The 12,664-nt window shown below is 46.1% G+C and overlaps 1 protein-coding gene across 4 annotated transcripts in view; it reads left to right on the forward strand.

The window, feature by feature from the left end:
* The window catches only part of PTPRA (protein tyrosine phosphatase receptor type A), a 724,758-nt gene that overhangs the window by 604,412 nt on the left and 107,682 nt on the right, over positions 1–12,664 (forward strand). For all 4 annotated transcript variants that reach the window (XR_013608377.1, XM_078678706.1, XM_078678707.1 and 1 more), the window contains 4 exons: positions 3,793–3,927; positions 6,708–6,833; positions 6,955–7,106; positions 9,280–9,415. Coding sequence is in view for 3 of the 4 variants with exons in the window: in XM_078678706.1 (XP_078534832.1) it covers positions 3,793–3,927; positions 6,708–6,833; positions 6,955–7,106; positions 9,280–9,415 (549 nt within the window). In the remaining variant the exon portion in view is untranslated. The remainder of the gene's footprint in view (positions 1–3,792; positions 3,928–6,707; positions 6,834–6,954; positions 7,107–9,279; positions 9,416–12,664) is intronic.

Genomic DNA, 12,664 nt, shown 5'->3' on the forward strand with positions numbered 1-12,664 from the left:
TGTACCGATTTCTCTTCCGAGGGGGTTCCTGTCCATAAGGAAATATTCTGGAACAATATTGTCATTCTCCCCGGAGCGGTCATCTTTTATGCATGTGAGCATTTATGCGTGAGCACTCTTACGGAACAAATCCGAGTCTATCAGACTTCGAAGTGCCCTGTCATGCTTTCATGCTTTGGGATATTCCCTGGTCTCATGGCCTAGGAATTGTCCCCTTCCCTGAATGAGTATTTAGTAGATGAGCTTCCAAGAGCAAGAGATGCTATTTAAGGTGGTTCAGGGCCTCACTCAGCTCTGGTAACGTCTGATCTCATCCAGGGGAAACATCCCTCTCTTCTACCTCTCCACATAAGGATTGTTTAACCCCCTTCTTTCTTTTATTTTGGTTTTTCTCTTTTTCTTTCTGTATTCCTGCTATTTCTCTGCTGATTGTGGCAGCTCACACATGTCTAGCTCCGGAAGACCATGTTTGGTAGCTGTGCGCTTTATAAATAAATGTAAATACAAATATGGGAGGTGGCAGAGCCTTCTCTAATTTTTAGTAGGCAGAACTGGCACATATATCCCTTTCAGTGGGGTATGGCTTGACACCACCTATTCCTGAATTAAAATGTATTTGGTTGTCCCCTCTTAAAGCTGTGCAGAATTCTCTTGATGTCCGTCAGTCCAGCAATTTCTCTAACTTAAACTACAGTTAGAGGGGAAGGCACTCTTTTGCTGATCCATGTTGGCTCAGAATCAAAGGTCGGGCATTATGGAAATGGCTCCTGAGTCACTGAGCTGCCAAGTGCTGATACTGAAGAAATACTGCCTGCGCACAGCACCCTCCCCCACGTCTGTTCCTGCCGCAGACCCTTTTTAGGTTTAGGCTGGCGTAGGCTGCGCACATGCGCAGTCTCGTTGGCGAAAATCTATGTTTTAGAGTAACTTTCACTAGCTGGTTTAACCCCTCCTCCTCTTTTCCATTGGCTGGCATCACCGTTCATGCTAAACGGTGGCCAGCCATTGGAAAAGAGGTTACAGTGACGTACTCTTTTCTCTTTTAGAGCCGTCCCATTCGGACTGGCTGCCCCGACTTACTGCTGGCGTAAAAGGTTTCTTATCTTCTTTGAGGCGAAACAGATGGCCCCATAAAGATGATAAACCTTTTACGCCAGCAGGAAGTCCCGCCGAGCACATCCAAGTGGAACGGCTCTAAAACAGAAAACTCAGCGTCATGGCATCCTGCCTGCTTTCCCCGTGCGGATGCTAACATTGCATAATTACACATTTATTTGGTGAAATGTCCAGAATTACACATTAGGTGAAACATCAGAATGCGCTTTTCCCAAATAACCTTTACGAATCCGGAATTGTAGCCTTATTTTTTTCTTTTAAGTTGATAGTTATTGTGCTTGGTGGGTATCTGAGTCGCTGCGTCCTCGGGGCGGAGCCAGGCACCGGCGCCACCAATCAGCGTCCGCATCAGCAAGGCCATGGCAAAAGCCTGGAGCGCTGCTTTTTACCCACTGCTTCTTCGCACTCTGTACCCCAATTCCCAGTGACACTGCTGCGAGCCACGGACTACCCAGCATGGAGAGCACACTCCCCCCACTCATTCGAGCCGGACAACGCAGCCCTCCCCGGGACCCCCCATGTGAGTCGCTATTGTATGTTGGTGAGCGGAGGAGGGATGGAGAAAGGGTGGGGCTGTGGAGCGGCTCTGTGGGACTGGGCGGGACTGCCATGTCCGTTGCAGCAACCGTACTACGTCCGATTCACCCCCGCCCCCAGTTCCCCTCACCCCCACTCCTCCCTCAGGCTCCCCCTGCACCAGTCACAGGGCGGTCTGTGTTGCTCGTTAGCTTGTAGGGCTGGCACAGGAGCCCCACATACACTGGGGCCTCACTGGTGAAGTCTTGAGAGGGGGGACCTCAAGATGGAGAGTGGGGCAACAGAGGGGGCCCTTCACTGCGCTCTTAGCGCCTCTGTGCACCTCTGGCAGCAGACTCTGGGAGAGGGAGGGGTTCACCTGGCTTATCCCCCCTTTACCCCTCCTCCGGTATCAGCACGCTGCTGAGAGCCCCCTCCCACCAACGCACATGTTCAGCACATTCGTCCGGGTCTCTGGCCTAGTCTGTGTGTGTGCTTCCGTGATTGCGGGGGGGTCTGTGTGCAGGGAGGTGCGCAAGTGTGTGTGTTATGAAGGCCCTAATCACATGTGAGTATATATGTGAATGGGTGTGTGCATGTTTCCTTCTACACGTCAGTGTTTGCTTCTGTGTGCTTGCACAAGTGTGTTTGCGCGCGCGTGTGTTTGCGTGCACGAGTTTGTGTGTTGGCAGAGGGGGCCCCCACCCCTCTCATCCCTGCCATTTCTCCAGCTGGATCAGGCCTCGTTGCTCTGGCGCCTCTGAAAGGCCCTTCACTGCTCTCTCTGTGCAACTCTGGTAGCAGACTCGGGGAGGTGGACGGGTGCACTTGGCTTATCCCCCTTTACCCCTCCTCCGGCGCCACTATGCTGATGAGAGCCCCCTCCCACCAACGCACATCTTCAGCACATTCGTCCGAGTCTCTGGGCTCTATGTGAATATCCACCCTGCCACACGTGTGTGTGTTTTAAAGGCCCTAATCACATGTGGGTATATATGTGAATGGGTGTGTGCCTGTCTGTGTTTACATTAAGTAGAAGTGCATGATTCCTTCTACATGTGTCAGTGTTTGCTTCTGTGTATGCTTGCACGTGTGTGTGTGTGTGTGTGTGTGTGTGTGTGTGTGTGCGTGTGCGTGTGTTTGCTTGCACGAGTATGTGTATTTTCTTACCCGAGTGTGTGTATGCCTGTCTGTATGTGCATGGATATGTTTGTTTCCTTCTGTATGTGTCAGTGTTGGCTTATGTGTTTACTTGCACAATTATGTGTGCGTGTCTGTGTGTGTGTGTGTGTTTTCAAAGAAACCGACCAATGTTCTTCCATCACAAGTGCAGATTAGCACACCACGTTACCCCGTTCCTGGGAGCAGCCCTCTTCTCAGAGGTCCCGGATGTGTAGTATTTCCCCCGCAGAGAGGTGTTTGTAAACTCCTTGATCCGATGTTCAGACCTCGCTGCTCACTGCCCACCTCCCACAGCAGACGTCCTAGCAGACACATCACAGAGGCGCACCACCAGCTCTCGCTGCGCGCCTCTGTGTCAATGTGTCACTGTGCATTGAAAATGCAATAGGTCTCGCCTTTCGTTAAGTTAAAGCCATTTGCTTTGCTATACTATACAATTAGCAAAGCAAATGGCTTTAACTTAACCAAAGGCGAGACCTGTTATATTTTCAATTAACTGCACTAGTGGGTTCCTGCCATGCAATGGGGCTTTGGTCTGCGACGGTCTCTCTAATTCGAAAGTGCCTTGATCACAGTTGCGCTAAGCGAGCATCGCTCTGTAATGAAAAACTCTTTACGAGCCCAAAATTGCATGTCACGTTAGGTAAAAGAGTGAGGATTGATCTTAGCCAGTGAAGAGGAATGAGTTACACGGCAATTTTTGCACTTCGGGCGGCAGTGATTGATGGACTGTTTGTTTTCGTTATTGCCTTCCTGGTTCATTGGAAATGTAGTTTGCGTTCAGTTTGATATTTGGCACAATTAATGCATAATCATCTCCTCTGACCCTGACCTAGATTTCTCCTAATGTTGTGCTTCTTCCGTAGTATTTCACTGTGATCTTTTGTTCCCAGGACTGAACCATCATGGATGTTACTCGTACTTCAGCTGTGCTCCTGTTTTGCATTTGCCTCACATGATTGTTGTCTTTCTCTGTAGGGTTACCGGCAAAAAGACACCTACATAGTCAGCCAGGGACCTCTGCATCACACGCTGGAGGATTTCTGGAGGATGATTTGGGAGTGGAAATCCTGCTCAATTGTTATGTTAACAGAGCTGGAAGAGAGAGGCCAGGTACATCTTTGCCAATATTTAACATAAATATCCGTATCTGTACATGTGATATGTATTTTGCTTTACTTCACAAACTGCTTGAATTTTTTTGTGGTTGTTTTATTACGTGGAAATTCTTCACTTGCTTATGGTCTAAGGAACCTATAAATAGAAATGCAGAAGTAAGGTTTCTGCGAACTGGAAAGCTGCATCTTTTCATCCTTTACTGTTACCATCTACCAAAGTGTGACCCCAGATTGTCGGTATGAATGTAAAAATAACGGAAGAAACGGGCAGTCACCCTGTTCACTCGGATTGAATTGTTCTGAAAGTTACTGGTTGTGGATATCAAAATCTTTAAAAATCCCATTAACTTTTTCTTTAAATGCATTTTCCAAGGTATTGCAAAATGTTTGGCTATGCGAAGAGTTGTTCTTATTGGAAGTAGTAGTAAGTTTCTTAACAACCTAGAATAATTCCTTGGAAGAGTTGGAGGCATTATCTATTAGTCGTGTATTATAGTAATTTCTTTCCTTGAGGATCAGATTTTTATATTTAGCTAGTGCACTCTTGTGTGCCTGTCTGTCATGCTCATCATACTTTCTCCTCCAGATCCTTTACTGTAATTAGTAAGTTTAGCAAGTAATTTCCCCACCCTTCCTCAAGCGCCTTGAGACCCTCTGGGTATGTAGCGCGCTATATAAATTATTTGACTTGACTTGACTTTCTTGCCTTCTACTGGCTTGTTTTTCGGGCGTCAAAGCTACAGCGAACCACTGAACCATAGGCTCCTTTCTATGAGAGCACTGATTTTTGGTGGGAGCTAGATCCCTGAAAGTATCCAATAACCAATTTGTATAGCTGAAAGCAGCGGTTTCGGCCTCAAATGATATATGAGGTTGATATTCCTCTAAAGTCTGAGCTAAGATGGCAGGATTGAGTTTACTCCAATCCTTATACATAATAGACACTGAGGATTTGGCCGGATAAGAGTGATTTCTAGGACTTACGGGCATAAAAGAAATAACAAAGTGATCGGACCAAACAGGAGCTATATTATGAATTTTCAGGGAAGGATCGTTGGTAAAGAGGCCATCAAGCGTGTGTCATATAAATGAGTGGCCTCCTTGACAATCTGCTTGAGTCCTAAGTGGACCTATATGGACCTGCATGTCTTTCTGCCCATAGTTCTCAAGAAGACCAGGAACGACCAGGTCTAACTCATCCTTGAGGGCTGGACTGGGCACAGAGTGCCTGCTAGCTCAAGCTGTTGAGCATGGTCACCAGTCCTCCGATCAGACTGCCCCTTCGGGATGATCTTCTGTCACAGCAGCAGGGAAGGGTTCTCTACCCGAAACTGTCAACGCTCCGGATTCTTGCATGGAGAATGAGCATCAGTGGTTGATTGCTTTTGACCTACCTCTCGAAGTCTGTAACTTTCTTATCAACCAGGCATCCCTCCACAAATGCGGTTTGTTTACACCTGCTGTGACGCGAAATTTGTGGCTTGGTGTACAGAAAGACAAATTGATCCCGCATTTACCCACCCTTTCTCAGGGGTTCTCCTGTTTTTCCTTTCCCTTGCCCAGCAGGGCTCTGCTCTGGGCACTCTGAAGGGCTATCCCTCTAATATTTCACCTTTTCTGCGGTTGCCTGATCAGTAATCCCTCTTCAAATCCCCCTAATGTGAATAGGTTTCTGAAAGGTTTGCAACATTTGTTTCCACCATTTGTCACTACCTTCTCTCTTTATCGTGCCCCAGTGAGACCTCTGTCTCGCCCTCACTTTTCTTATCTGCACTCCCTATGACACCCTGCACAATTGCCCTCTCTGGCTCCTTACCTTTAACACAGCCTTCCTAGTGGCAATAACATCTGCCCGGAGGAGCGTTGAGCTTCAGGCCTTGTTCTCCAAGCCTCCTTGTCTGAACATATAACCAGACAAACTGGTGCTTTGTACGAGAGCAATCTGCGACTAGAAAGTATCAGATGAACAAGTTATTTACCTTTGGTAACGCTTTATCTGGTGGAGAATCTTTCTAGTCGTGGATTTCTTACCGATTCACCCATCCTCCCGGCTTGCGAATGAATTTATAGGGTTAGGGCTTTCCCCCTTCAGGGCCCTCGCTTTCAACACTGGTGGTCGGAAAAGTAACCAATGTAGGGGGCTCTGGGGTGGCACCTATATAGGCACTGCATGCGTCCTGTCTGGAGCGGATGACACCACATAGAGCTGAATTACACTACCTACCACGCACAGGAGTGCTGCTCTCGAAAAATATCCAGATCCTGTACGACGCCTGGGGATAATTGTAAGGTAAGGAATCTGCAGCTAGATAGTCTCTACCAGATAAGATTTTACTTAAGGTGCATAACTTGTTCATTAATTACCGTTAGAAGATCAAATTACTAACTGTAGGCTGTTTTTTTCTCCTGGATGGTGTTTCATCTTATGGATTCCTTTTTACCCCTCCTGATTAATATTAACCTTTTAGGTTCACACTTATTGTTTTCTGATCAGGATAGCACCAATAATTATATCTGACTGTTGGTAGCATGAGTTGTGCGTTGTTTTGTAAATGTAATTTCAAGACAGGTGCAGCGAATTACTCCGACGGTATTACATTATTTTCAACGACTAGAGCACATTTGTGAATCGGCGCAATCTGTGGTAAATAAAAGGGTTCATCAGAAAAAAAATACTACCAAAGGCCGCTCAGTCTTTAGTCATTCTCCTAGATGCATAGAGCATTGTTATTGCCTCACATACTAATCCCTGACCAAGCAAAATGTATTTTTCAGGAGAAATGTGCCCAGTACTGGCCTTCAGATGGGATTGTGTCCTATGGAGATATCACCATTGAACTTAAAAAAGAAGAAGAATGTGAAAGTTACACTGTCCGGGATTTGTTTGTTACAAACACAAGGGTAAATATTTTATACATTTAACCTTCACTGACTATCTTGAGATCTGAAATGACTTGATTTACTCTTGCTTACTCTGAAGCATAATTTCAGGTCATTACATTTTATTTTCACTGTTTTAAAGGAAAACAAGACACGTCAGATACGACAGTTCCATTTTCATGGCTGGCCAGAAGTTGGAATCCCCACTGATGGGAAAGGAATGATCAATATTATTGCTGCTGTACAGAAGCAGCAACAGCAGTCTGGAAATCACCCAATCACAGTTCACTGCAGGTACGTTCGAGACAGTCACCGGGCTTAGTTAAATGAGGTAAATAGTTTTGTTCAGTTAGGAGCTTTGTTTTATTCGAACTTTGGAATTAAACTTGATTTGATTTAGAATTTGTAGAGCTCAAACAATTCCCCAAAGGCATCAAGGCGATGTAGACAGCCATCTAGAAAGGGCCTGCTATACCTCCAGATACAAAGAAAAGGTCTAGAGAAGGGTATAGCCCGGTCTTGAGTGCCTTCCTAAAGGGCAGGAATTGAGATATAGCCCTAAGGCTTTGTGGAAGGGAGTTCAAGAGTCTGCTCGCAGCCATTGAGAATGCTCTGTCGCCCCATTTCTTCCTTTTAGTTCTCAGCACCCTTAGCTGGTATTGATGCGCTGAACATAAGTATCTACCTGGTGTGTGCCAACTAGCCTATATTCGCGTTGGGTTTTTGGAGATAAAGAGCCTTATGTATAATGCAAAGCGATTTGAACATAATAGGCTTTCTGATTGAAAGCCATTGCAGGGTCTTGGCCTTCTAAATCGCAAATCTCCCTATCAACAAGAAATACATATTTAAACAAACCTTTTTTCCCTGAGGAATACTCCGGACATCATGATCTTTCCCTTTGTTTAAGCTCTTCACTGCAACCTAATCTTGTTAGCTGCAGCATTGAGATTCTCTATCTCTGCCGTAGTTAATGCGTACGTTTCTAGCATGAAGGTAATGTTCTGGTGCAGGGAGGCATTAGAGTGCCTGGATTTTCTTAAGAGATACAAAAATTGACATCATTGATCACATCTTTCTGCATGTTGTGTTTCGCGGCAGTACAACACACTGCACATTCCTCATTTTCTTGGAAATATTGTGCCTGATAAGAACCAGATACTGTGTGTACTTTGATTTTTATACAATGGCCACACAAATATATCAATTGTGGAATGGTCATACAATGGACACGCATATATTACCAGAGGAAGGGGTAAGTAGATATTTCCAAGTATGTGGGATTTGAATTGTGGATGTTAAGTAATGAACACTAGTTACAAAAGTTGGATCTTTGATCTGCAGTAAGGGAGAAAAATGATTCATATTTTGATAAGCTATTTAAATATTGAAAATAACTGCATTAAAAGGTATTTCTAACGATTTATAATCCTCGAGGTGTGTAGCACTTAGACTAGTTTTGAAGAAGGTGGTGTTTTGATAGTCACATGATAGCCAGGTGTTTGTCCCCATTAAAATATGAATCATTTCAATATGACCAAAATGGTATGCTTGAGTAGAGATGCGATGACCAAGAAGATAATGGAGATTATGGAATTATCGTTGATTTACTGTGGCCTGCTCTCCAAAATAGGGACATTATATTGAAATGTAATAATGTGGAATTTCCTTAATGTATGACATATTCTTTGCACAGTGGGTATACAGTGAAGGTTGGTTTAGGTGTTGAAATTTGTGTGTGGAAAGTATCAAATAAGGCACTGTTGCCTGCAGCAACTGTGCTTGCAGTCCTTTGGGAGAAAAGTGGACTAATAGTCCCGCATCCTTCTGAAACCAGAAGGTGTGGCAGTATAGTTTGAAGCTGGTCAATGTGATTTGCTGTTAATGCAGTAGAAGTGTCTCACAAGCTTCAAATCCCTCTTGGTAAGTCCATGCTTTGGCCTGTTGAGGTTTTCTGCCTTTTTGTATTCCCACCTATGATTATATTACAGAGTGGAATCCACATGCCTCTAAACGGAAACACAAACCTTTCCCCTAAATGTCCTTTGTCTTTCACCCCGAGTGCCTACAGATTCTCCAAGTTAGGCTACCATTCTGCTCTTTCTAGAAGTGGTAGCTGGAGTCGGAAGAAAGTAATTCTAGTTGAGCAGCTGTGCCAGAAAGCATAGCAAAATAGAGAGGATGCTTCCACATCACTAAATCCCGCTTCATTGTTTAGGAATGCTTTCAGTGGGATCACCATGGTTAGCAGCACAATTTAGTTGTATTGAATTGAGCTGTGTTCGATCTAGGAAGTGTGCCGTAACCTTAGAGAAACCAACAAGCAATGTGACATCTTAGAAGGTGTTCTTTGAAGTCCAAATGCCAGATTACTTATACGTTCCACTGACCGAACATATGGTACCCAAGGAAGACATAAACTTCCCAAAATACATTTAATATTATTTTTGTTTCTTTTCTTTACCAGTGCTGGAGCAGGAAGAACGGGGACCTTCTGTGCACTAAGTACTGTTTTGGAAAGGGTTAAAGCAGAAGGAATCCTGGATGTTTTTCAGACAGTGAAAAGTTTAAGGTTACAGAGACCACACATGGTTCAAACACTGGTATGTAAATCAGCTATTCAATATTGTCACATTATGTAATTAAAAGCCCTGTACAAAACTTTAAAAGTGAATTATAAATTTGTTTTTATATAGTGATATTTATAAAAATACACTAATAACTGGCAGCCAACAGAACATTAATGCCACAATACCAGTGACCAGTCAAAATGTACTTGGGGAGATTTAAAAATTAATCAATTTTCTAAATTAAGGATATTAAGCTGTGTAGAGTATGTTTAGAGTAGCAGCACACATTCTACGTGCTGTAGGAGGAATGAGGCAGGGATTCACTTAGAAAGGATCCACAGAGCAGTTTGCCAACATAAAGAAGGTTTACTGCCTTCGTGCCTGCAGGCTTTGTCTCTCACCCTCTTTCTCTCGCTAACTGATCTCCTGTCCCTGAACACAAACATATGCCTTATTGCCTCCTCCCTTGCCAACTCTGTTGTCTACTTTAATCTACCACCATTGGGCCTGTCACTTGTAGGCGTTATCTCCTTTAGGCGCCTGTCATCAAAGTCTCCTGCCGTCAGCTGCCCCAGACTTCCTTAAGAATGGCACTTTGCAGGCTTACACAAGCCGCTCCATATGGCCTGCCCCTTACACGTTTTTACGTCATCTCCTTCAATTGTCTTGTACTGTACTTGATCTATGGATCGCATGGATGTCCGGTTTGGGAGTATAGGGGGACGGGGGACGCATTTGTGTACCTATATGCCTAACCTTTTCATGTCTGTTAACTTATTACCTTTTCCACAAATCAACCGTCTTTAAATCTTTTTATACCTCACCGCTTCCCTAAACCCAGCAGTTTTGTTTTGTTATGCCTCTCCTTCTAACTTTCTACGGTGATTGTTTAACACTCATTGTTGCCTTCAGATAATTTAGAACCTGCCTTTTATGGACTTTTTTGCCTTACTCTGTCCACATTGGCTCAATTCTGTTTCCTTAATCATTAACCCCTTTACTACCTGCCCGCTTACGGGATTATTGCCCATCCCTATCCTTAAGGCACCTTCTGTAACAACCTGCTGTCTACTATCCCAGTGGATGCCTGGGAATTGCCTGCCCAGGCTGCTTGACTGTGAGTAACTCTAATCCAGTCTCCAACAACCCACACTCTTCCTTGGGGTCTGCTGGAGAAATGCCTCCATTGGCCACGTAACTGTAACTTTATTTTGCACGTTTTGGGCATGGGTGGCCTAGTATCAGACCTCCTTTGACTGTATGACCAATTCAACAACCCAGAATGAGGTTCAGAAACAAACTCGAGCTCAAGACCCACAGCCAACTCATAGGCTATTGCCTATCATTGAGTCTGCAAAACATATCGCTAGTCTGTGCCCTATGGTCTTGTTGGAGAGAAAAAAAGGTATAAGGTGTAGTAGGCCACACCCAGAGCCCCTGGGACTAAGTCTAAGGGCATGCCCAGAAGAGGTTCTTAAACCTGCACACACCCACACCCTGGAACTCAACTGCCAAAATATCTTTGACATCTGATAGAGACTTCTAGCTGCAGATTCCTTACCTTTGAATTTCCCAGGCATCAGGCTGGATCCGGAAACGTTTGCTGAGCAATACCCCTTGCGCATGACATCAGGTGACTGCATTCTGCTACGCGAGACATCGGTGGCGTTGGTTATGACATTGCGGTGCCTACATAGGCACCACCCAGGTGCGCGGACATCAGTTCTTTTCGTTCCGCTGCAGTTAAGTGCTGATCCGGGAAAAGCTACCCCTCTGCCGCTTTTTGGCAGTATTTTTTCTCGACTTTTTGTCGATATTTTTGATGACTTCGTGTGTGAGGGATGTTGAATAGGAAGACAGGTTTTAAACTGTGCGGGACATTTTCCACATGATGTCGGTTACCGATCCCCACCGCGTATGTCTGTGGTGTCTTGAAAGCGACCACGATTCAAAGTCTTGTTCAGACTGCCAGGCGATTGCTCTGAAGACCTAGAGAGAGCGGGTGATGAAGTTGCTCGCGGCCTGGCAGTCAACACCGTCTAACGAGACTCCGAGGAGGGGTCACGATCCCGTTCGAGGAAGAGGAGCTCGCGGGAACACTCACGGAGGCCTAAGTCCTCCTCCTCCTATTCAAGGTCATCCCGCCAGTTGGGCAAGAGGCACAAGAAGAAGAAGTCCAAGCGGACTTCGAGTTCACCTCAACTTGCGTCCGTCATCGAAAGAGGTAAGGAACACCAACGCTCTAGGCACTTTTCTGTGGAGCAGGAACCAGAGTCGACTCCACGCCTCCCTCCATTTCCATGTGCCGGAGCGACTTCCGCTCAAATTAAAGATTTTGGTGAGGCCATGCGCCATGTATTTGAGCGTGACGACCCTGGTGGTGAGCCCTTGGGCCCCGTGGGGTCGGTTGGGACCCCATCTGGTTAGACGCAGTCGGCTTTGGCGCCGGTGGGACCTCAGGGTTCCGATTCGACACCGGTCGTGCCAACGCGACCTTCCCCGGTGTCGAACCCGAAGTCGGTGCCCGCAACGTAGCCCGTCGGTGGCGCAAGCCCCATCCTCATCCCAGCCCACACGTAGCTGGACCGGCGTCGAGCGACGCCGATTCAGACATCAACAGGACCCAGGTGTTCTATGTTGTCGCCTGAGCACTTTGTGGATGTGCTAGGCTCAGGAGAAGAATGGGAGGAGTGTGGAGACCCTCTCGAGAACCAGGATGTCTCTGAGGAGACAATAGACTGGTATGGAGAACTTGGGGAAGCCAGTGGTCCGAATACTTCCCCAGACACTGGCATGCTCTCTCCGCCTACAGTGGCTACGTATGAGGGGGCGTCCTATGCCATGATGGTTAAGAGGGCAGCTGAGGTCCTTGGACTGGAGCTGCCCTCAGTGCAGGTCAGGACTAATCTCCTGACTGAAGTGCTTCAACCTAGGGCTTCCACCTCTGAACCCCTTTTGCCCTTTAATGAGGAACTAACGGGCGTCCTTCTAGGAACATGGTCCAAGCCTAGCACTGTGGCTCCCGTGAACAAGACGATTGCACGCCGCCATCGCCTAGGACGGTGTGACCCAAAGTTCCTCAGCCAACACCCCACCCCAGAAATGTTGGTGGTGCTGACCTTTACTTCCAAGTGCGCATTCACTTCCGCCCCTCCGGATAGGGAATCCAAGAGACTGGACTCATTTGGGAAGATTATGTTTTCTTCCTCTAGTCTGGCATTGCGGTCGGTGAATACTGCATGCTTATTGGGCCTTTTCACCCCCTCTCTTTGGGAGACGGTT

The sequence above is a fragment of the Lissotriton helveticus genome, chromosome 2_2 (genome assembly GCF_964261635.1).
Source record: "Lissotriton helveticus chromosome 2_2, aLisHel1.1, whole genome shotgun sequence".
Classification (NCBI taxonomy): Eukaryota; Metazoa; Chordata; class Amphibia; order Caudata; family Salamandridae; genus Lissotriton; species Lissotriton helveticus.